The sequence below is a fragment of the Panthera tigris genome, chromosome B3 (assembly GCF_018350195.1).
Source record: "Panthera tigris isolate Pti1 chromosome B3, P.tigris_Pti1_mat1.1, whole genome shotgun sequence".
NCBI lineage: Eukaryota > Metazoa > Chordata > Mammalia > Carnivora > Felidae > Panthera > Panthera tigris.
This window is the reverse complement of record NC_056665.1, coordinates 99593846-99615872: the sequence shown is the minus strand read 5'-3', so window position 1 is coordinate 99615872 and position 22027 is coordinate 99593846. Positions and strand designations below refer to the sequence as shown.

Sequence of the window (22027 nt, the reverse complement as noted above, 5' to 3'; positions counted from 1 at the left end):
GCAGGAAAGAAGCAAACTGAGTAGTACTTTGGTGTATTGGGTCTTGTCTTCTGTGCTAACAGGACCTGCTGTCGTCACTCTTTGAGAGACAGATCTGAGATTGGGGTGTTGTAGCTACTCCCACAAAAGCCTGAATCTGTAATGCAATGCCATGTGTGTCTGCTTTACTATGCTTGTTGCACATCTTAATGTCTGTAAAATTGTGACAACTTGCTGTTCTTATTTGAGATTTCCATTTAACCTTCTTCAAGTTCGTTGGCCTTTTTAGGTCTTGATTTTCTCATCTATAAAATTGGGATAAAAATTATACTTACTTCACAGGATTGTAAAGATTAAAAGAATAATGTTGGGCACACAGTAAAGGCTCAATAAACGTTAACTATTATCATTACTAATTTGATAAAGCATTTATTATTCATACATGATGAGAGTACAGTTTTACTTGGAATTGAAAACATTGGGACCTTTGTACAGTTTTCTTAGCAAACAGAATTGAAATGCCTACCTACAGGCATTTTGCCATCATGTCAGGCCACTAGGCTGCAGTGTTTACCTTACCTAGAAATAAATATGCTAGGTATTTGTTATGTTTCAAGTTGGACTTTCCTTAAGGATAACTTAATGTCTTTAATAAACATACTTTATCTGCATTTTGCAAACAACAAACATTCTTACCTCTTACCTATTCCTTATATTGAAGAAAATATTTTAAATGTTGGTCACTTTTGAATCTGCTAACCTCACAACAGTAATTTTAAATATCAACTACAGGTGTAGCCTAAATTTAATAACCTGCCTATATACCATGTACTAGGATTTCATATAATTGAGTCTGAATGAGGAAATTATATATCAAGTATAGATAAACTGCATATGTATTTATGCAAATTTTTCTTGGAGCTTTTAATCCGCCTCTGAAAATTTAAATTTATATGAATTTCCTAAGCTTTTAAAGGTATTTATTTCATTTATGAGACATGCTCAAGTTTGTATTTTATCAACTTTTTTTTTCATGTTAATAGTATAGAGATTCTTTCACTGGAATTTATTTTTTAAAGGCTTACTTGCACATTTCCTTATTTCTCAAAATATTATTTTAAATGGGCAACTACACTCTAATTTTTTTATTGTAAAGTATGTCTACTAAATGGAGAAGAGTTAGCGAATTTACTTATATGTTATCAGATTAAATCAGTTTTTCTCTTCTGACCAATGTTTTAAAATAATGTTCAAATTCACTACCATGAAACCTATCTAAGACACTATCCAGTCACTCTTTATAGTACAATTGATTCTATCACAATTTTTAAGTATTCTTGTCTATAGTTATTTTTATAAAATGAACTTGTTTTCATAAAGTGTATGGAAACTAAATCAAAAGCTTCAAAAACATCTATAGATGGATACTTGGGTTGCATCCATATCTTCACTATTGTAAATAATGCTGCAATAAACACAGGGTGCATGTATCTTTTCAAATTAGTGTAAATACTAGTACCGGAATTATTGGATCATATGGTATTTCCATTTTTATTTATTTATTTTATTTTTTATTTATTTTATTTTTTAAAATTTATGTCCAAATTAGCATATAGAGAAACAATGATTTCAGGAGTAGATTCCTTAATACCCCTTACCCATTTAGCCCATCCCCCCTCCCACAACCCCTCCAGTAACCCTCAGTTTGTTCTCCATATTTATGAGTCTCTTCTGTTGTGTCCCCCTCCCTGTTTTTATATTATTTTTGTTTCCCTTCCCTTACGTTCATCTGTTTCTGTCTCTTAAAGTCCTCATATGAGTGAAGCCATATGATTTTTGTCTTTCTCTGACTAATTTCACTTAGTATAATACCCTCGAGTTCCATCCACATAGTTGCAAATGGCAAGATTTCATTCTTTTTGATTGCCGAGTAATACTCCACTGTATATATGTGTACACACCACATTTTCTTTATCCATTTGTCAATCGATGGACATTTGGGCTCTTTCCATACTTTGGCTATTGTTGATAGTGCTGCTATAAACATGGGGGTGCATGTGTCCCTTTGAAACAGCACACCTGTATCCCATGGATAAATGCCTAGTAGTGCAATTGCTGGGTCGTAGGGTAGTTCTATTTTTAGTTTTTTGAGGAACCTCCATACTGTTTTCCAGAGTGGCTGCACCAGCTTGCATTCCCACCAACAATACAAAAGAGATCCTCTCTCCACATCCTCACCAACATCTATTGTTGCCTGAGTTGTTCATGTTAGCCATTCTGACAGGTGTAAGGTGGTATCTCCTTGTGGTTTTCATTTGTATTTCCCTGATGATGAGTGATGTCGAGCATTTTTTCATGTGTTGGTTGGCCATCTGGATATTTTCCTTGGAGAAGTGTCTGTTCATGTCTTTAGCCCGTTTCTTCACTGGATTGTTTTTTGGGTGTTGAGTTTGATAAGTTCTTCATAGATTCTGGATACTAACCCTTTATCTGAAATGTCATTTGCAAATAGCTTCTCCCATTCTGTCGGTTGCCTTTTAATTTTGCTGATTGTTTCCTTCGCTTTTAATAAAAAGCAGAAGCTTTTTATTTTGATGAGGTCCCAGTAGTTCATTTTTGCTTTTGTTTCCCTTGCCTCTAGAGACGTATTGAGTAAGAAGTTGCTGCAGCCAAGATCAAAGAGGTTTTTGCCTGCTTTCTCCTCAAGGATTTTGATGGCTTCCTGTCTTACATTGAGGTCTTTCATCCATTTTGAGTTTATTTTTGTGTATGGTTTAAGAAAGTTGTCCAGGTTCATTCTTTTGCATGTTGCTGTCCAGTTTTCCCAGCACCACTGTCTTTATTCCATTGGATATTCTTTCCTGCTTTGTAAAAGATTAGTTGGCCATACATTTGTGGGTCCATTTCTAGGTTCTCTATTCTGTTCCATTGATCTGAGTGTCTGTTCTTGTGCCATCCATTTAAATTTTTTGAGATGTTTTCCGATGTTTTCCACATTGGCTGAACCAGTTTACATTCCCACCAATACTCCACACGGGTTCTTTTTTTTCCACATGCTCACCAACATGGATGGACTTAAAGGGTATTGCACTAAGGGAAATAAGTCAGAGAGAGACAAATACCATATGCTTCCACTTCTATGTGGAATCTGAAGAACAAAACTAATGAACAAGGAAAAAGCCTAGACGTATAACTACAGAGAACAAACTGATGGTTGCCTGAGAGGAAGGGTAAAGGGGGGATGGGAAAAAACAGGTGAAGGTAAGTGGGAGATACAGGCTTCCAGCTATGTAATGAATAAGTCATGGGGATGGAAAGGTATAGCATAGGGAATATAGTCAATGCTATTTTAATGGAATTACGTGGTGAGAGATGGTAACTACACTTATGGTGAGTGTAGCATAACATAAAAATTTATTGAATCAATATGTTACACACCTGAACGTAATATAACTGTGTGTGTCAAATACACTGAAATTTAAGAAAAAAAATTTTCAAAAACGAAATGCTTTAAAATGTAAAGGAATACTTGTCTAAACAATAAATGTGTTTGTTCCAAAAAAATTTTTCTGTAATGATTCATAAGAAATAGTTGCAGGGGAACTTATTGGGAAAATGACAAGAAGATCCTAAATTTACCTCATCCCATGGATACAACTAGATAACACCCACATCAATGTAAAAACCCAGAAAATGACTCAAAAACTGTCAGAATAGACTCTTCACAGCTAATTGTAGACAAGGGGCGGCAAAGAAGGTATAAAGGGCAGAGACATGGTGGGCAGCTAAAGAGACCCACAAGACTATCCTCAGGAGAGAGAGACCCTGCAGGCTCACAGAGGAAAGAGAAACAGACCCTCACACAAAACACTACAGTCATGGGAAACCCACATGGGGAAGACAAACCCCCACATTTTGGCTTTGAAAACCAGAGAAGCCTAATTTTATAAGTTCTTACAACCAGCAGGGCTTAACACTTAGAATGTTAAAATTTAGTGGGTTCTCTGGGAGAACTTGGAGGGTGGAGTCCCCACCCTTAAAGAGCATAATAAACAGCCAAACAGAGATACAGAATATAAGAAGCAGTTTGAAAAACACTTGGGGTATATCAGAAGGAGATTTATTTACTAATCTCAGTGTGTGCTGGGGGTGGCAGGGATCTCTAGGAGACTTCTCCAGGAAGCAAAAGGAGCTGGCAGGCACCACTTCCCTCCCCTGCCTGCCCCCCAGCCTAGATACATGACACCTGGGGGAAACAGCTCAGTGCCAACACTCTCCACCTAACTTACTAATCCTCCTTTGCATTCTCCAGTGGACATGCCCCTCCAATATGCCTTTGGCTGGAGCCTATCCAAAGTGCTGCCACAAGCATGGCAGTGTACCAGCAGCTGTGACAGGGACCAGCACCACTTCAAAGTGGTCCAGCTGGTCTTGGAGAGAGAAGAAGATAACCACAAACACCAGTCCAAATGCAGCCCCAGCAGTGGGCTGGGGGAAACCAGTTGGTCAGACTGCAGGCCCCACCCACCAACAGAAGCTCCTCAGGGGACAACACAGGGAAAGTGCCCTGTGCTACTGCATCTCTGGCAAATACCTGTTCTGGCTCAGCTGAAGCCCAAGGTGGCCCCAGACTGGCCCACTAACAACACAGGATTGCCCTGTCCACAGCAGGCAGAGTCATTGCAGACAACTGCACTGAAGCAAAAGTGGCTCAACTACAATAGGCACAACAACAACATTCATGAAGCACCAGGTTCTGGTGAACAGGGGACCCTGGAATCCAGGGCACTACAGTACCTCTTCTTCACAAGGCCACTATTTTCAAAAGCAGGAGACATACCTGACTTTCCTAACACAATGAAACAGAGTTCGAAAAAATGAGACAGAAGAATATGTCCCAAATGAAAGAACAGAACAAAAATCACAGCAAGAGAGCTAAACAAAATGGAAATAAGTCATATGCCTCACAGAGAATTTAAAGTAATGGTCATAAAGATACTTGCTAGACTTGAGAAAAGAGTGGAGGACCTCAGTGAGACCTTTAACAAAGATCTATAAAACAAAAAAGAATCAATCAGAGATTAACTCAATAGCAAAGTAAAAATACACTAGATGGAATAAACAGAAGACTAGAAGAAGCAGAAGAATGGATTGGCAACTTGGAGGAAAGCAGTTAAGCTGAAAGAAAAAATAATGAAAAATGAAAATAGACATAAGGAACTCAGTGACACCATCAAGTGTAATAACATTTGCATTATAGGGATCTCAGAAAGAGAAGAGAGAGAAAAGCAGGCAGAAAATTTATGTGAAGAAATAACAGCTGAAAACTTCCCAAACCTGGGAAAAGAAACAAATGTAGATCCAGGAGGCACAGAGAGCCCCCAACAAAATCAACCTAAGGAGGTCTGCACCAAGACACGTAATTAAAATGGCAAAAAGTACTGGTAGAGAATTTTAAAAGCAGCAAGAGAAAAGAAAACAGTTACTACAAGGGAAATCCCATAAGGCTGTCAGATTTTTCAGCAGGAATCTTGCAGGCTGCAAGAGAGTGGCATGATATATTCAAAGTGCTGAAAGGAGAATCTCTGGTGCCAAGAATATCTAGTGAAGCTGTCATTTAGAGTAGAATGAGAGGGGGTGCCTGGGTGGCTCAGTCAGTTAAGCATCCGACTTCAGCTTGAGTCATGATCTCACAGTTTGTGGGTTCGAGTCCCGCCTCGGGCTCTGTGCTGAGAGCCTAGAGCCTACTTCAGATTCTGTCTCCCTCTCTCTCTGCCCCTCCTCCACTCACCGTCTCTTTCTGTCTCTCAAAAAATGAGTAAAAACGTTAAAAAATATTTTTAGAATAGAAGGAGAGTTTCCCAGACAAACAAAAGTTAAAGGAATTCGTGACCATTAAAATAGCCCTATGAAAAATATTAAACAGGACTCTTTGGGTGGAAAGGAAAGCCCATGAGCAGGAGTAAGAAAAGTAGGAAGCACAAGAGCAGTAAAATTAAGTTTATATGTAAAAATCAGGAGATTCACAAAATAAAAGGATGTAAAGTATGACATCATATACTTAAAACATGGGACGAGTAAAGGATGGGTTCAAACTTAATATAGACTTAATATAGACTACACTACTATATGCATAAGATGTTACATATATATACCTAATGGTAACAACAAGTCAAAAACTAGTAACAGATATGCAAAAAAAGAGAGACAGAGACAGAGAGAGAAGGGAATCCAAGTATATCACTAAAGAAACCCAGTAAATCATGAGAGAATAAAGCAAGAGAATAAAGGAACAAAGAACTACTAAAACAACCATAAAACAAGTATCAAATGGCAGTAAATGCATACCTATGAATAATTACCTTGAATGTAAATGGACTAAATGCTACATTCAAAAAGACAGAATGAGGGAATGGATTAAAAACAGCAAGACCCATCTATATGCTACCTATAAGAGACTCATTTCAAACCTAAAGACACATGGAGATTGAAAGTGAACTGACAGAAAAGCATTTATCATGCAAATGGAAGTGAAAAGAAAGCCAGGGTAGCAATAGGTATATAATACAAAATAGACTTTAAAACAGATTATAACAACAGACCAAAAAAAGGACACTATATATTCATTAAAAAAACAATCCAAGAAGATATAAACAATGATAAATATTTATACATCAACATGGGAGCACCCAAATACATAAAGCAGCTAATAACAAACATAAAGGAAGTAATTGAGAGTAATACAATAATAGTAGGGAACTTTAACACCTCACATCAATGGATAGATCACCCAAACAGAAAATCAACAAGGAAACATTGGCTTTGGATGACACATTGGACCAGATGGATCTAACAGATATTCAGAACATTCTATCCTAAAACAGCAGAATTCACATTCTCTTCAAGTGCACATGAAACATTCTCCAGAATAGAGCACATATTAGGCCACACAACAAGTCTCAATAAATTAAAAAAGACTGAAGTCATAATACTATGTGTCTATTCTGACCACAACTCTATGAAACTAGAAGTCAGTTACAAGAAAAAATATGGAAGAACACAACTACCTGGAGGTTAAGTAACATGCTATTAAACAATGAATGGGCCAACCAAGAAATCAAAAAGGAAATAAATACAGAGAGAATGGAAATAAATATAGACAGACAACAAAAATGAAAACATAATGGTCCAGAATCTTTGGGATGCAGCAAAAGTTGTTCTAAAAGGGAAGTTTAGAGCAATACAGGCCCACCTCAAGAAGCAAGAAAAATCTCTAATCTTTCACCTAAAGAAACTAGAAAAAGAACAAACAAAACCCAAAACCAGTAGAAGGAAGGAAATAATAAAGATCAGAGCCCATATAAAGTACAGAAAAGCTAAAAAAAAAAAAAAAAAAAAAAAAAAAATCACTGAAACCAGGAGCTAGTTCTTTGAAAAGATCAACAAAATTGATAAACCTTTAGCCAGATCATGGGAGGAAAAAAAAAGTGAGAGGACTCAAACACATAAAATCAGAAATGATAGAGGCAAAATAACAATCGACACCACAGAAATACAAAGGATTATAAGAGAATATTATGAAAAAATCATATGCTATCAAATTGGACAACTTAGAAGAAATAGACAAATTCCTACACACCTAGAACCTCCCAGAACTGAATCAGGGAGAAACAAAAATTGAACAGACTGATTATCAGCAATGAAAATGAGTCAATAATCAAAGACTCCCAACAAACAAAAATCCAGGACCAGACAGCTACACAGGTGAATTCTACCAAACATTTAAGGAAGTTAATACCTTGTTCTCAAAATATTCCAAAAAATAGAAGAGTAAGGAAAGCTTTCAAATTCATTCTAGGAGGCCAGCATTACCACAATATCAAAATCAGATAAAGAGCCTACAAAAAGGAACTATAGGCCAAAGCTCTGATGAAGATAGATACAAAAATCCTCAACAAAATATTAGCAAACAGTATTCAAAAATACATTAAGAAAATCATTCACCATGATCAAGTGGGATTTATTCCTGGGATGCAAGGATGGTTCAATATCCACAAATTATCATCAGTGTGATGTATCACATCAACAAGACCAAGGATAAAAACCATATGATCACTTCAGTAGATGCAAAAAAAAAAAAAAAAAAAATTTCACAAATCATAACATGCATTCATGATAAAAAGTCTCAACAAAGTAAGTTTACAGGGAACATACCTCAACATAATAAAGTCTGTATATGAAAAACCTACAGTTAACATCACTGAACTCAGTGAAAAATTGAGAGCTTTTCCTCTAAGAGTAGGAAAAAGAAAGGATGTCCACTGTCACCTCTTTTATTCAGCATGGTACTAGAAGTCCTAACCACAGCAATGAGACAAAAAGAAAAGGCATCCATATTGCTAAGGAAGAAGTAAATCTGTCACTATTTGTAGAGGACATGATCCTGTATGTAGAGAACCCTAAAGACTCCGTTAAAAAAACTGATCAATGAATTCCATAAGGTTGCAAGATACAAAGTCAATATATTGAAATCCATTGCATTTCTGTACAGTAACAATGAAGTAGTAGAAAGAGATAGTAAGAAAACAATCCCGTTTAAAATTTCACCAAAAATAATAAAATACCTAGAAGTAAACTTAACCAAGGAGGTAAAAGAACTATACTATGAAAACTATAAAACATTGATGAAACAAAGACAACATAAACAAATGGAAAGATGTGCCATGCTTGTGGGTTAGAAGAATTAGTATTGTTAAAATGTCCATACTACCCAAAGCAATCTTCAGATTTTAATGTAATCCCAAACCAAATAGCAATATCATTTTTCACAGAACTAGAACAGCCCTAAAATGTGTATGGAACCAGAAAAAAAGACCCTGAAACAGCTAAAGCAATCTCGTGAAAGAATAAAATTGGAGGTATCACAATCCCAGATTTCAAGATGTACTACAAAGCTGTGGTAACCACAACAGTATGGTACTGGCATAAAAATAGACACACAGATCAATGAAACAGAATAGATAGCCCAAAAATAAACCTGCAATCATGTGGTCAATTAATCTTTGACAAAGGAGGTGAGAATATGTAATGAGAAAAAGATAGTCTCTTCAACAATGGTGTTGGGGAACTGGACAGCTACATGCAAAAGAATGAAACTGGACTACTTTCTCACACCACACACAAAAATAAACTCGAAATGGATTAGGACCTAAATGTGATGCCTGAAACCATAAAAATTCTAGAAGAGAGCAAAGGGAATAACCTCTTTGACATTGCCCATAGCAACATTTTTCTAATAATGTCTCCTAGGGCAAGGGAAACAAAAGCAAAAATAAACTATTGGGACCCACCAAAATAAAAAGCTTCTTCATAGCATAGGAAACAATCAACAAAACTAAAAGTCTACTGAATGGGAGAAGACATTCACAAATGACATGTCTGAGAGAGGGTTAATATCCAAAAAATATAAAGAACTTATGCAACTCAGCACCAAAAACCCAAATAATGCAATTAAAATATGGGCAGAAGACATGAACAGATAGTTCTCCAAAGAAGACATCCAGATGGTCAACAAACCCATGGAAAGATGCTCAACATCACTAATCATCAGAGAAATGCAAATCAAAACCATAATGAAATATCACCTCACACCTGTCAGGATGGCTAAAATAAAAAACACAAGAAACAACAAGTATTGATGAAGATGCAGAGAATAAGGAACCCTCATGCATTGTTGGGGGATTACAAACTGGAGCATCCCCTTTGGAAAACAGCATGGAGGGTCTCCAAAAAATTTAAAAAAAATAGAAGACCGTATGATTCAGTAATTCCACTATAGGGTATTTACCCATGAAATATGAAAATGCTAATTCAAAAAGATATATGCAGCATTTATGTTTATTGCAGCATTATTTACAACAGCCAAACTATGGAAGCAAGCTTTTTATTGATAGATAAATGGATAATGAGGATGTGGTGTATATATATATACAATGGAATATTACTCAGCCATAAAGAAATAATGAAGTCTTGCCATTTGCAACAGCATGGATGGACCTAGAAGTTATAATGCTAAATGAAATAAGTCAGAAAAACAAATACCATATGGTTTCACTCATATGTGGAATTCAAAAAACGAAACAAATTGAAGAAAAAAAGAGACAAACCAAAAAACAGACTCTTAATTACAGAGAACAAACTGATGATTACCAGAGGGAAGGTGGGTGGAGGGATGGGTGAACTAGGTAAAGGGATTAAGAGTACACTTAGCAAGATGAGCAGAGAGTAATGTGTAGAATTGATGAATCACTATATTGTATACCTGAAACTAATAAAACACTATGTTATTTATACTGGAATTAAAAAAAAATTTCAGTTTTTTGGGATAAAGTTGGGTAAGGTGGGAAACAGGAGGATTTTTCATTTTAACTTGTATCTGTATGTAATCTCATTACCACATTGCTTTTTTTGTTTTTTTAACCTCAACAAAGGTTAACTAGCAGGGAGATTCTGGACCTAATTTTTTTCTATTGATACTAACTTTTATTTAGAATAGAATAGTTTGCAAATATAATATAAAAAATGAAAATGGCTAGTAATGACAGATGTATCAAGTTTCTTAGACAATGACAAAATCTAGTTTTGTTTAGATAAGTAAAAACTGATAAAGCCTTTACTCTTACACATATATTTTTCAAAATAAAATATTTTATAGTGTAACTGTATGATGATGTTATTATTAACCTTTGGTTGTATCTTCCTTCCAGCAATTTTACCTGCTCAGGAATGGAAACCTCCTCTTCCTGCTTATGATTTTCTAAGTATGATGGATGCCGCAGCATCTCAACATCCCACAAGGAAAGAGCCTGAGTGTACAAAAGAAACTAACATGCAAAAGAATGATAAAAAACAACATGAAGATAAATCAACAATCAGAAAAGAACCAGTTGAAACACTGAGAATAAAGCATTGGAATAGAAGTAATTGGTTTAAAGAAGGAGACAAATCATTTAGGCATGACAATAAAGAATTGTGATGCTCAAAAGAGTTATGAGCTGGTTTCATAGGGCTGTGGAGAGCTTTACAAAGTCTTTGTAGCTTATTTGATAGACTGAAGAATTTATTATAAATTAATACTAAATCACTTCCAGTCTCTAGGCCATTGTTGTCCAATGGAAATATAATGTGAGCCATATATGTAACTTAGAATTTTATAGTAGCACCTTTAAAAAAAGTAAAAGCAGATGAAATTAATTTTAATATTTCACCAAGTATACCCAAACTAGCTCAGTTAACATAAAAATTACGATATTTTTACATTCTTTTTTTCTGTCAAGTCTTCAAAATCCAGTGCGTATTTCACCCTCACTATACATCTCCCTTCCATGTGACTAGTGACTGACTACTGTATTGGATGTTCAGCTCTAGACAAAAACTGGTATAATTAATTTAACTTGGGTCTAGCCATGATATATTTTGAATTAGAATAAAAATTTAACTCTAGGTTAATCATAGTTGACTTCAGAGTGTTATCATACAGCTGGAAGTTGTATTTGCTTTGTTGTAGACATGATGTTAAAACCAGTGTTTTTAAACCAAGGAGTTTTGCCCCAAGGGGACATTTTGCAATGTCAGGAGACATTTTTGCTTGTGACTAGGGGTATTACTAGCATCTAGGGGTGGGTAGAGGCCACGGATGCTGCTAGATACCCTATCATGCATTGGACAGCCCCTCACAACAAAGAATTATCCTGCCCAAATATCAGTAGCGCCAAGGTTGAGTAATCTTGTTTGAAACTAACCTGTGGTAGAATGTTCTTATTCTGCTTAGTTATATTTGAAAAAAATCTTGGATATTAAAGATAAATACATATTAGTTGGTCTTATCCCAATTATATCTGAACACAACCATATCTTTTATTATAAATTCTTTTTTATATTTTTGAACAGTAATGAGATAACACTAAAAAGGACTCAGGAGATGTACACACACACACACACACACACACACACACACACACACGATTATATACATTATATATAGTTATGTATGATCTATAAGCCTTGTATGTTTATAATATATAAAAATGTATATAAGAGAATCTTAAAACCTCTTAATTCTACAAGTTATATTGCTAAGTTGAAGAGAATTTAAACATTCTGCTATCCTCTTCACAAAAAGGCTCCCCGATCTAAGCCATGTGTGAAATGTACCTTTGTAAGCTTTGGAAAAACCAATTGGTCTCCCTCATCTATATAATGGAGAGGAGAAGCCATAGAGCCTCATCTATATAATGAGAGGGAAAGATTAGCCAAAAAATTAATTTTTCATTCCAAAAGCACTTACTTGTCAGGGTGATCTGTTTGTAGCAGTTTGTCTCATTTTTGCTTGGTGCATATTTTTGAGACATTTGTTGAGAACATTGTACTTTGCACTCCACTATATTTCTCCCTTTTAATACCTCCTTGGGGTATCTGGTTCTTGAAATTTTCTGCACATACAGTTTGCCTAGTACAATTGGGTTCATAAATAGAATCTTAAAAAGCAAAAATAGCTATATTTCATTGTAACATAGATCATTTGCTACTGTTAGCACCTCCTTCTTGATATTTTTCCTGTAGCATGTAATGGATATTATTTCAGTTCATTCTCATTTGTTTTCATTTCTAACATGGGAGATATGAGAATGAACTCTAATTATAGTTGTAGCAATAAAATAACACTAGCCTAACCATTAGAAAATGCTAATTAACTATAAGCACACAGAAACATAAAATCGATTATTGTACCATACCCAATTTGACAGTTGTTGACATGTTCTTTTAATAATTTCAAATAAAGTATCTAGATTTCAGGCTACATATGTTCAAAAGCTTCCTTTGACCTCTGTCATGCCCTCTGTTGGACCTGTATCAATGGATACTGTATTATCAATTGACCTGTATTACCCTGTATCAATTGGGTTTCTTTGGTTGCAGGTAACAGAAACTTAAGCAAAATGGGAATATTGGGTAATTCACAGAGTTAGAGAAAAAATTAAGCCACATTTTAAGAAGATGGGAACCAAGGCTGTTCTAGGATCGATGTATGAGAAACTAACAGCTCAGTGATGAATCAGTTCCAACTGCTTTTCTATCTTTTGTGACTCAGGGCATCCTGAGAAACTTGGATAGGGGAAGAGTGGGCACTTTAGTTGGGAGCCCTAACCAGACTTTCACAATGCAGAAGAGGTAAATCTCACAAAAGAAATCTAGATTCTGGGGGCACGTGGGTGGCTCAGTCAGTTGGTGTTCAACTCTTGATTTCAGCTCAGATCATGATCTCCCAATTCATGAGATGGAGCCCTACATCAGTCTCTGCATGACAGCATGGAGCCTGCTTGGGATTCTGTCTCTTCCTCTCTCCTGCCCCTCCCCTTGTGCTCTCTTCCTCAAAGTAAATAAGTAAACATAAAAAAAAAAAAATCTAGATTCTGTTTACCAGAAAGTGAGAGTGAATGTAGTGAGTTTTCTCACAATACCACTTGCTGTTCTTCTATCTGTTCTTTGTATCCTTTTCAGGGTTTTCTGTCATATACTCCTGTTCATTTTTGAGAGCTTCTAAAGCCCTCTCTCTAACACCAAGTGGTTATAGTTTTCCTAAATGTCGCCCCCCCACACACCCTGGTCTTCTAGAAGACTTGGTGGCCACTTCACATGTACATTCTGCAGAATGTCTCTCATGAATCAGATTCTTCCACCCTCTCTGGCCTCACCTATGCTGGAAGGTCAACATTCTTAGTCCATTGCTTCCAGCTCTGTGATGAAACATCCCATGGACAGTTTTTCAAAATTCTTAGAGTTCCTCGTCTGAGCTTATGCTGCTTTAAAAAGCTAAACATGTACATTAGCAGAACAATAGACTTTACAAATCAGTAAGTGTCTATCTTTGGCAATAGAAAGTAATCAAATAGGTACACCTTGGGAGCTGTGTCTCCCCTTAAGATGTAGAAAGCTGCAAGAGAATGTTACCCCATCCTAACAAGAAATCATAATTAAAAATTTTTTAATGTTTATTTATTTTTGAGAAAGAGACACAACATGAGCAGGGGTGGGGCAGAGTGAGAGGGAGACACAGAATCTGAAGGAGGTTCCAGTCTCTGAGCTGTCAGCACAGAGCCTGATGCAGGGCTGGAACCCACAAACCACAAGATCATGTCCTGAGCTGAAGTCAGATGCTCTAACAACTGAACCACCCAGGTGCCCCATAAATCATAATTTTCCTTAACACCCATCAGAGCAGGTAACCAAAGGAACTCAACAAGACCTTTCAAGGGGAGACAGGATACATGAATCGTTTCCCCTTTGGCAGAGAATAGAATACTAAAGCAGAAATATATATATATATATATATATATATATATATATATATATATATATCTTTGGAAGAGTCTAAGATTTTACTTTACTTTCAAATTATAAGTTAGTGTGCCACAGTTTCCTGAATCAGAGAAAAAGGACTTTATTACTCACTGTAATAGCATTTATCAGAGGGTCAGTATTTGTACTAGATCTCTGATCCCCAATCCCACAGTGCCATCAGAAGAGGGCCAGGTGAAACCTATATAGGCAGTGGGTTGCACTGCAAGGGAGGAACCCTGAGCTCAGAGAACCTAAATATTTTGTAATAGGTATTAAGCATGCTTGCCCTTAGCTCTCGAGGGAGACATCTTTATGACAGTAGACAGTAATCAAACCTATCTGTATTTTCCCAGGCTGAAAAGGTGGTCCAAAATGAAGTCAGTGCTTCTATTCATAAATCACTTGGAAATAGGAGACCCTGGAAGAATTGTCTTCCAACGGGAATCACCTGAATTTTTAGAGTATTCTTTAAAGGCCGAATGTGGATTAAAATATACCCTTAGAATAAGTGGGAGCCCTGATATGACAGTAATTAACATTCATTCATCCAGGGTTTCCTTCCTATAAATCTCCACTGGGTACTAATGAGAACCCCTAGGGAAGGAGCTTGGTAGGAAGAGATCCCTCAGGGACAAAACATGCAGGTAATGGTTGATGGAATGGTATTGCATGACAGACGTGAAACACTACTCACTTCCTCAGACCTTTCTCTGGTATAAGAAAGCAATTAGACACTGGTGGAGACAGCAAACCTTCCTGCATCCAGGGCCCATTGCCTCTGGGGAAGGGGTAAGTACAAAACTTGCCCTTGGAGAGAGGCAGAACATCTCTTAGGCCCAGGATCCTACCCCGATACCAAGCAGAAATCTATTACTGGGAGGACATAAGAACACTTCTGTCCAAGAACTGTGAGTAGTGCCCCTGCCATGTTTAGCTGCCATGGGAGAGGAGCCAGAAATTCTGAGAAGGTACTACCACAGGTACCAAGTACACAGACCCTACCTAAGTCTGAGAATGGCCAAGGAGAACCAAGAACTTCTACCCCCACCCATCATCAGCTCAGTATGAAATAATAATAGCAGTTTGTGACTTCGGGAAGCACAAGATTGTGGGATGACACAGGCAACCAGGGCTTGCTGAAAGCTGAGGGTAGAGCCAGGAAATAAACCTCTGGCACTTGGGTCCGACTCCAAGTACAAGATGACAGCAGCCCATCCCTAAAGGAACACACAGACCATAGTACGATAAAAGTAAAAATAACAAAATCAAAACCAGTTTCAACTGACTAGATTTGCTCAGACCTTCACACTAATGGCCAGGTGTAGACATTATTCATCTGTCTCTACTAATCTCCACAGATGTCTGACATTCAGTCAAAAATTCTAAGACTAAAAGAAATGTAAGAAAAAACCCATTGTGAAGAGATAAAGCATGATGGAACTAAACTCAGAGACTCCCAAATATTGGAACTGTGAGGCTGAGACCATAAAGTAACTGGGATTGAGGTGTTAAAGGATTTGATGGAAAAGATGGACAACCTGCCTGAACAATGGTAAATTTTAGCTGGGATGGAAATGCTAGAGATGACAAAACATGCTAACAGCAATGAAGAATGCCTTTGGTGGGTTCATCAATAGACTTGGCACAGCTGAGGAAAGAAGTGGAATTTGAAAATAGGTCAGTGGAAATTACCCAAAGTGAAACACAAAGAGAACAATAATAAGTGAATAAAACAAGACAGATGAATCAAAACCTGGGGGATAATATCAAACAATTTAACACACATGAAATTGGAATTCCAGGAGAAAAGAGACAAAGCAGAAGTATTTGAAGAGATAGTAGCTGAGAAATTTCAAAAATTAGTGAAAGACAATAAATCACAGATCTAAGATGCTCACAAATCTCCAAGTAGGATAATTTACAAATAAAACACCTAGACACATAATAGTCAAATTACTAAAAAACAAAGATAAAATCTTGAAGCTAGGCAAAGAAACAGATTCCCATCCTTGTTCCCTCTCTTGTTCTCTCTCACTCTCTCCTTTTTACAACTCTAAAAAAAAAATAGGGGCCATACAAAATCAGGCCATAGGTTGGATTTGGCCTGCTGGCCATAATTTGCCAACCCCTAGTCTAAAGCAAAAACTGGAACAATATATTGTGAGATTCACACATATATAAAAGTAAAATCTATGACAATAAAAAAAATCTGACAATAACACAGCACAAAGAATGAGGGAAGAAATTGAAATATAATGTAGTAAAGGTCTATTTTATGTGAAGTAGTATAGTACTATTTAGAGGTAAATTGTTATAAGTCCCTGAGCAATCACTAAAAATAAAAAAAAGATACAACTAAATAATAAAATAAAAGATAAAACTAACTAGAAAATAATCCAAAAGAAGACAAGACTATAACAAAAATAGGACAAATAAGAAAAAGCTGACAAAATGATAGAGTTAAATACACACATAGCAATACATATATTAAAGTAAATGGTCTATACACCCCAATTCAAAGGCAGAAATTGTTAGAGTAGATTTTTTTTTTTTTTTTTTTTTTTTTTTGAGAGAGAGAGAGAGAGCATGAGCAAGGGAGGGGCAGAGGGAAAGGGAGAGAATTTTAAGCAGGCTCTGTGCCCAGTGTGGAGCCTGATGTGGGGCTTGACCTCATGACTGTGAGATCACGATCTGAGCCAAAATGAAGAGTCTGGCACTTAATCAAATGGGGCACCCAGGCACCCCAGTCAGAGTAGATTTTAAAGGAATTCTATACTTTACAAAAAACCCCAACTTTAAACATGAAGATGTAAATAGGTTAAAAAATAATGAGATGAGATATAACTTGCAAGCACTAATCAAAAAAGATAACTGGAGTGGTGGCTATATTAATATCAGGCAAAAAAGACCAGAACAAGGACTTTTAGCCTGAATAAAGAAGCAGGTTACAAAATGACAAAGAGGTCGATTCGTTAAGAGGATGTAACAATTCTAAATGCACATGCATCTAAAAAGAGATCTTTAAAAGCTGATAGAACTGTGAAGAACAGACAAATCCATTAAATAGCTCGAGACATCAACACTCTCTCAGTAATTGATATAATAATAAACAGAATATCTACAAGGGTCTAAAAGACCTGAACAATAATTAAGTTTACTTAACTGACATTTACAGGACATTCCACCTAACAAGAGAATACACATTCTTTTTTTAAGTGCACATGAAATATTCACCAAAGTAGATTATATTTTGGGTCATGTAATAAATCTAAACTAATCAAAGAAATTAAGCCATATAAAGTTTGTTCTCTGGCCACAACAGAATTAGACTAGATATCAATAATAGAAAGATATTTGGGAATTTTCCAAACTTCCATAAATTAATCACTGTTCTTCTAAATAGCCATGAGTCAAAGAAAAATTCAAAGAATCAGACAAATTTTGAATTGAATGAAAATAAAAAGCAAACATATTAAGATGTATGACACAGCTAAAACTGGGCTTAGAGGGAAAGGTATAGCACTAAATATCTAGATTTGAAAACAAGGATCTGAATAATCTAAACCCCTATCTCAGGAAACTAGAAAAAGAGGAGCAATTTAGATCCAAAATAAGAAGAAGAAAAAAAATTTAAAGGTAAAAGCATAAAGCAATGAATTGAAAACAGGAAAACAACAGACTAAAATTAATGAAACCAAAAGCTGATTTTTTTAAAGATGGTCAATAAAAATGATAAACCTCTAGCTAGAGCAGTCAAAGAAAAAATACACAGACCACCAATATTAGGAACAAGAAAGGGAACATTACTACAGATTCTATAGACATTAAAGAGATAGTAAGGCAATATTATTAAGAACTTAATATAATAAATTTGGTAATTTAGAGGTGGGCTATTTATTGCCTGTTTTGTAAATAAAGTTTTATTGGAATACAGCACTGCATATTTGTTTACATATTGTGTATGGCTGAGTAGTTGTAGCAGAGACCATGTAGCCTGCTAGCCTAAAATATTTGTTAATAGCACTTAAAAAAAAAGTTTGTCAACCTCTGACTTAGATGAATTAGATAAATTCCTTAAAAGACCCAAACATCAACTCTCACTCAAGAAGAAATAGGTAACATTATTTACCCTATATCTATTGAAGGAATCGATTTTGTAGTTTAAAATGTCTCCACAGGAGTGCCTGGGTGGCTCTGTTGGTTGAGCGCCCGACTCTTGATTTTGGCTCAGGTCATGATCCCAGGAGCCCTGCTTCAGGCTCTGCACTGAGTGAGCATGGAGCCTGATTTGAGATTCCCTGTCTCTCTCCCTCTACCCTTCTCCCTAGTTCGTGCTTTCTCTCTCTCTCTAAATAAAAGTAACAATAATTGTTCCCACAAAAGAAAGCCCCAGGCCCAGACTATTTCACTGGCAAATTTATCCAAACATTTCAGAAGAAATAATATGAATCAAGCTCTTCCAAAAACAAACAAACAAACAAACAACAAAAAAAACAAAAACAAAAAAAAAAACAAAACAAAAGAAAAGGATAGGCTTGGTCTGTATTGCCCTGAAATCAAAATCTACAGAAAGACATTACAATAAAACAGCCAATATTCTTCATAGGCATGCACACAAAATCTGTAGCAAATATTAGCAAATTGAATCCAACGATAAATGAAAAAGCATGTAATGAGTAAGTGGGGGTTACATCAAGAGTGCCAGGTTGGCTCAGTACTGTTTGGCTTACTTCATTAATATTTTAGAAAATGTCTGCCAAATATGCAAGTCTAGATAACCACAGTTTGTCCTTCTTTCCAGCACAAATGGTACTCTATGGAAAAAACAAACAAAAAACCTTAGCTAGCTCAACTCTCGATACAATCACACAATTGTTTTTTCTCAAGACAAACATCACACTTTGGGATGCTACAGCAGTTCTTTATCTGTACTTGCCATTTTGTCACTTAACATTAATAAGATACACATAAAAGTTTCGAAATTCAATCAAATACATTAACAACTTTACTGCTTCATCAAAGACATTCTTAACGGACACTGTCCTTCCCACCGCCCTTTTTTTTTTTTTTTTTTTTTTTTTTTTTTTACCAAGTGTCATAATACTCTCAAACCTGCTGAATTAGGGAAAAGAAAAAAGTATGATAAAATTGAAATTAGAAGACATGGAGAAATTGCCATTGTTCTTTCATTGTCAAATCTACTAAGTTAGCAAAAATATTTTGCTGACATTTTAGAAATATGGGAAAGTCATTTATCTTGACAATTGTGACTTGACAAATACAAATTTCAGTTTTCCCAAAACAACAATTGCATAGACCGTTGTGGGAACCTTAAAATATCAAAATAATTTCTATTTGATGGTTTATCTTTGAGCAAAGAGGGACTCTCTAGATTAAAAACCTCATGTAAATAAACTGATTATAGTTTTGTTCATCTATTCACCAGTTGTACACTAGTTTAGTTGACAGAACCCAGGGTGGCCACAGTATGTTCAATAATTCACTCCCTTCAAGTGTGGGTGGCACCCATGACTTGCTTCCAACCAACAGAATATAGCTAAGGTGATGAATGTCACTCTGTAATTACAATATGTGTATCCATCTTGCTAACATGAACTTAGAGACTGTCTTTGCTGGCTTAATGAAGTAAGTAGGATTTCCTCTAGACCTTGCAGGCAGCCTCTTGGACCTGAAGATGACCTCTGGTCAGCAGGCAGCCAAAAACCTGGGGCTCTCAGTCATGTAGCCCAAGGAAATAAATTCTGTTAACTCTTTGAATGAATTTGGAAGTGGATTCATCCTCCTTGCACTTCCAGGTAAGAATGCAGCTTGTGAAACCCTGAGCAGAAGACACAGTAAATTCATGCCTGGACTCCTGACCCACAGAAATTGTGAAAGTAAAAATGAGTGTAACTCTTTTTGGCAGTGCAAATAAAACATAGCCCCTTCCCCTTCATGGAAGTTACACCCTAGTGCATGTGAGATAGAAAATAAACAAGGAAATACACAGTTAGTTATGTGATCAGAACTTTTTATGAAGAAGAATAATGCAAAGGTGGACAGGAAGTGGTATGGGAGACTTTTTAAATAAGGAGTGGTTAAGGAAAGTCTCACTGAAGATATTTGAAAAGAAAATAAAAAAGAAGCAAGGGAGCAAGACTTAGGGTTCTTTGTGAGAAAGAAAAAAAAATGTTTTGAATAGAGGGAATAGCAAGTGCAAAGGTCCTGAGTTGGGAAAAAGCCTGACATGATTGAAGAACACCAAAGAGATCACTGGATAGAATGTGAAGAACGAATAGTAGAAAATGAGGTTGGACGTACAGTCAAAGGTCATATCATTCAAGTCTTTTTAAGCCATGGCAAAGACCTCATATTCTAAGTGTGATGGGAAGTCGTTAGATGGCTCTGAGTATCCAGGAGAGTGATATGATCTAATTTTCCAGGCATAGTGATTACTCTGACTGCTAAGTACTCTGACAGAAGGCAGAATAGTTGGAGGACAATTGCAACAATTCAGATGAGCATTGAGGGTATGGCTTGGCCTAGGATGATAAAGATTCTGGATATATTTTGAAAGTATAGCTGACGGGATTTGCTGATGGATTAAATGTGAGGTATAAGAGAAAGAGACAAGTCAGGACACACCCAAGATCTTGGAGCTGAGCAACTGGAAGAATAGAATTACTATCAACTGGGGTAGGATAAACAGTAGGAGCAGGTTGGGAGGTGGGTGGAGAATCAGGAGTTTAATTTTTAACTGTTAAGTTTAAGATTCTTATTAGACATTCAATTGGATATACAAATCAAGAGTTTAAAGAAGAGGTCTGATCTAAAGATTCAGGAGTTGTCAGGGTATGGATAATATTTAAAGCCACAGACTGAATGAAAAGACAAGGGAATGAATGTAGGTAGAACAGAAAGGCATTTCAATTGCTAAACTTAGGGCATGCCAACAGTTAGGGGTCAGAGAGATCAATTTGGGAGTCCTCAGCATATAGATGGTGTTTAAATCCTTGAGAAAGGGTGAGATCACCTAGAGAAAGAATGCAGAATGAAAATAGACTGAGTCCCAGGGAACTCAAGTATTTTAAGCCATTGTCAGAGAGGTAGGAAGAATACCAAGGGAACACGTTATCACTTTAGTGCCTTTAGGCAAGAGAGAAGAGTGTCTTATCAATAGTGACTATTCACTAGCATCAGATAAGGATGAGAGATCAAGATGTCAAAAAAGTGAAGATACCAAATATAAAACTATTTGCTGGTATTAATGTAAAAGAGATAATATTTGGAGGGCAATTTGGCCAACTGTTAAGAAACAGAAGGGCCTACTGATAAGCTCACAATACCATTTAACCAGAATGTCATCTAGGCATCCCCACAAGAAGGCATGAATCAAATACCTGAAAAAAATATGCAACTGAAAACAACTACTACCAGGTGGTTCCAAGGATATGGCAGCCTATATCATTTGGATCAATCCTGTTACTGACTACAGTTCAAAATGGTAGGTAATTTTTAAAATAGTCTTTCTTTAAAAGGATTGAAGGGCTGACAAGAGACCAAGAAATTACCAGATCAAAAATCTAAATATATTACTTAGGTGTTTTCCCTGAAAAGGATTTGTCCATGTGAGCTAATTTGACTTCAG

General features: G+C 36.2%; 1 protein-coding gene across 3 annotated transcripts in view; it reads left to right on the top strand.

Annotated features, from left to right (window-relative positions):
* Nucleotides 1–12838, top strand: part of TXNDC16 (thioredoxin domain containing 16) — a 136226-nt gene extending 123388 nt beyond the window's left edge. For all 3 annotated transcript variants that reach the window (XM_007097565.3, XM_042989701.1, XM_015544486.2), the window contains one exon: nt 10746–12838. In XM_007097565.3, the coding sequence (XP_007097627.2) occupies nt 10746–11014 (269 nt within the window). In that variant the 3' untranslated portion in view covers nt 11015–12838. The remainder of the gene's footprint in view (nt 1–10745) is intronic.
* The last annotated feature ends 9189 nt before the right edge of the window (nt 12839–22027 follow it).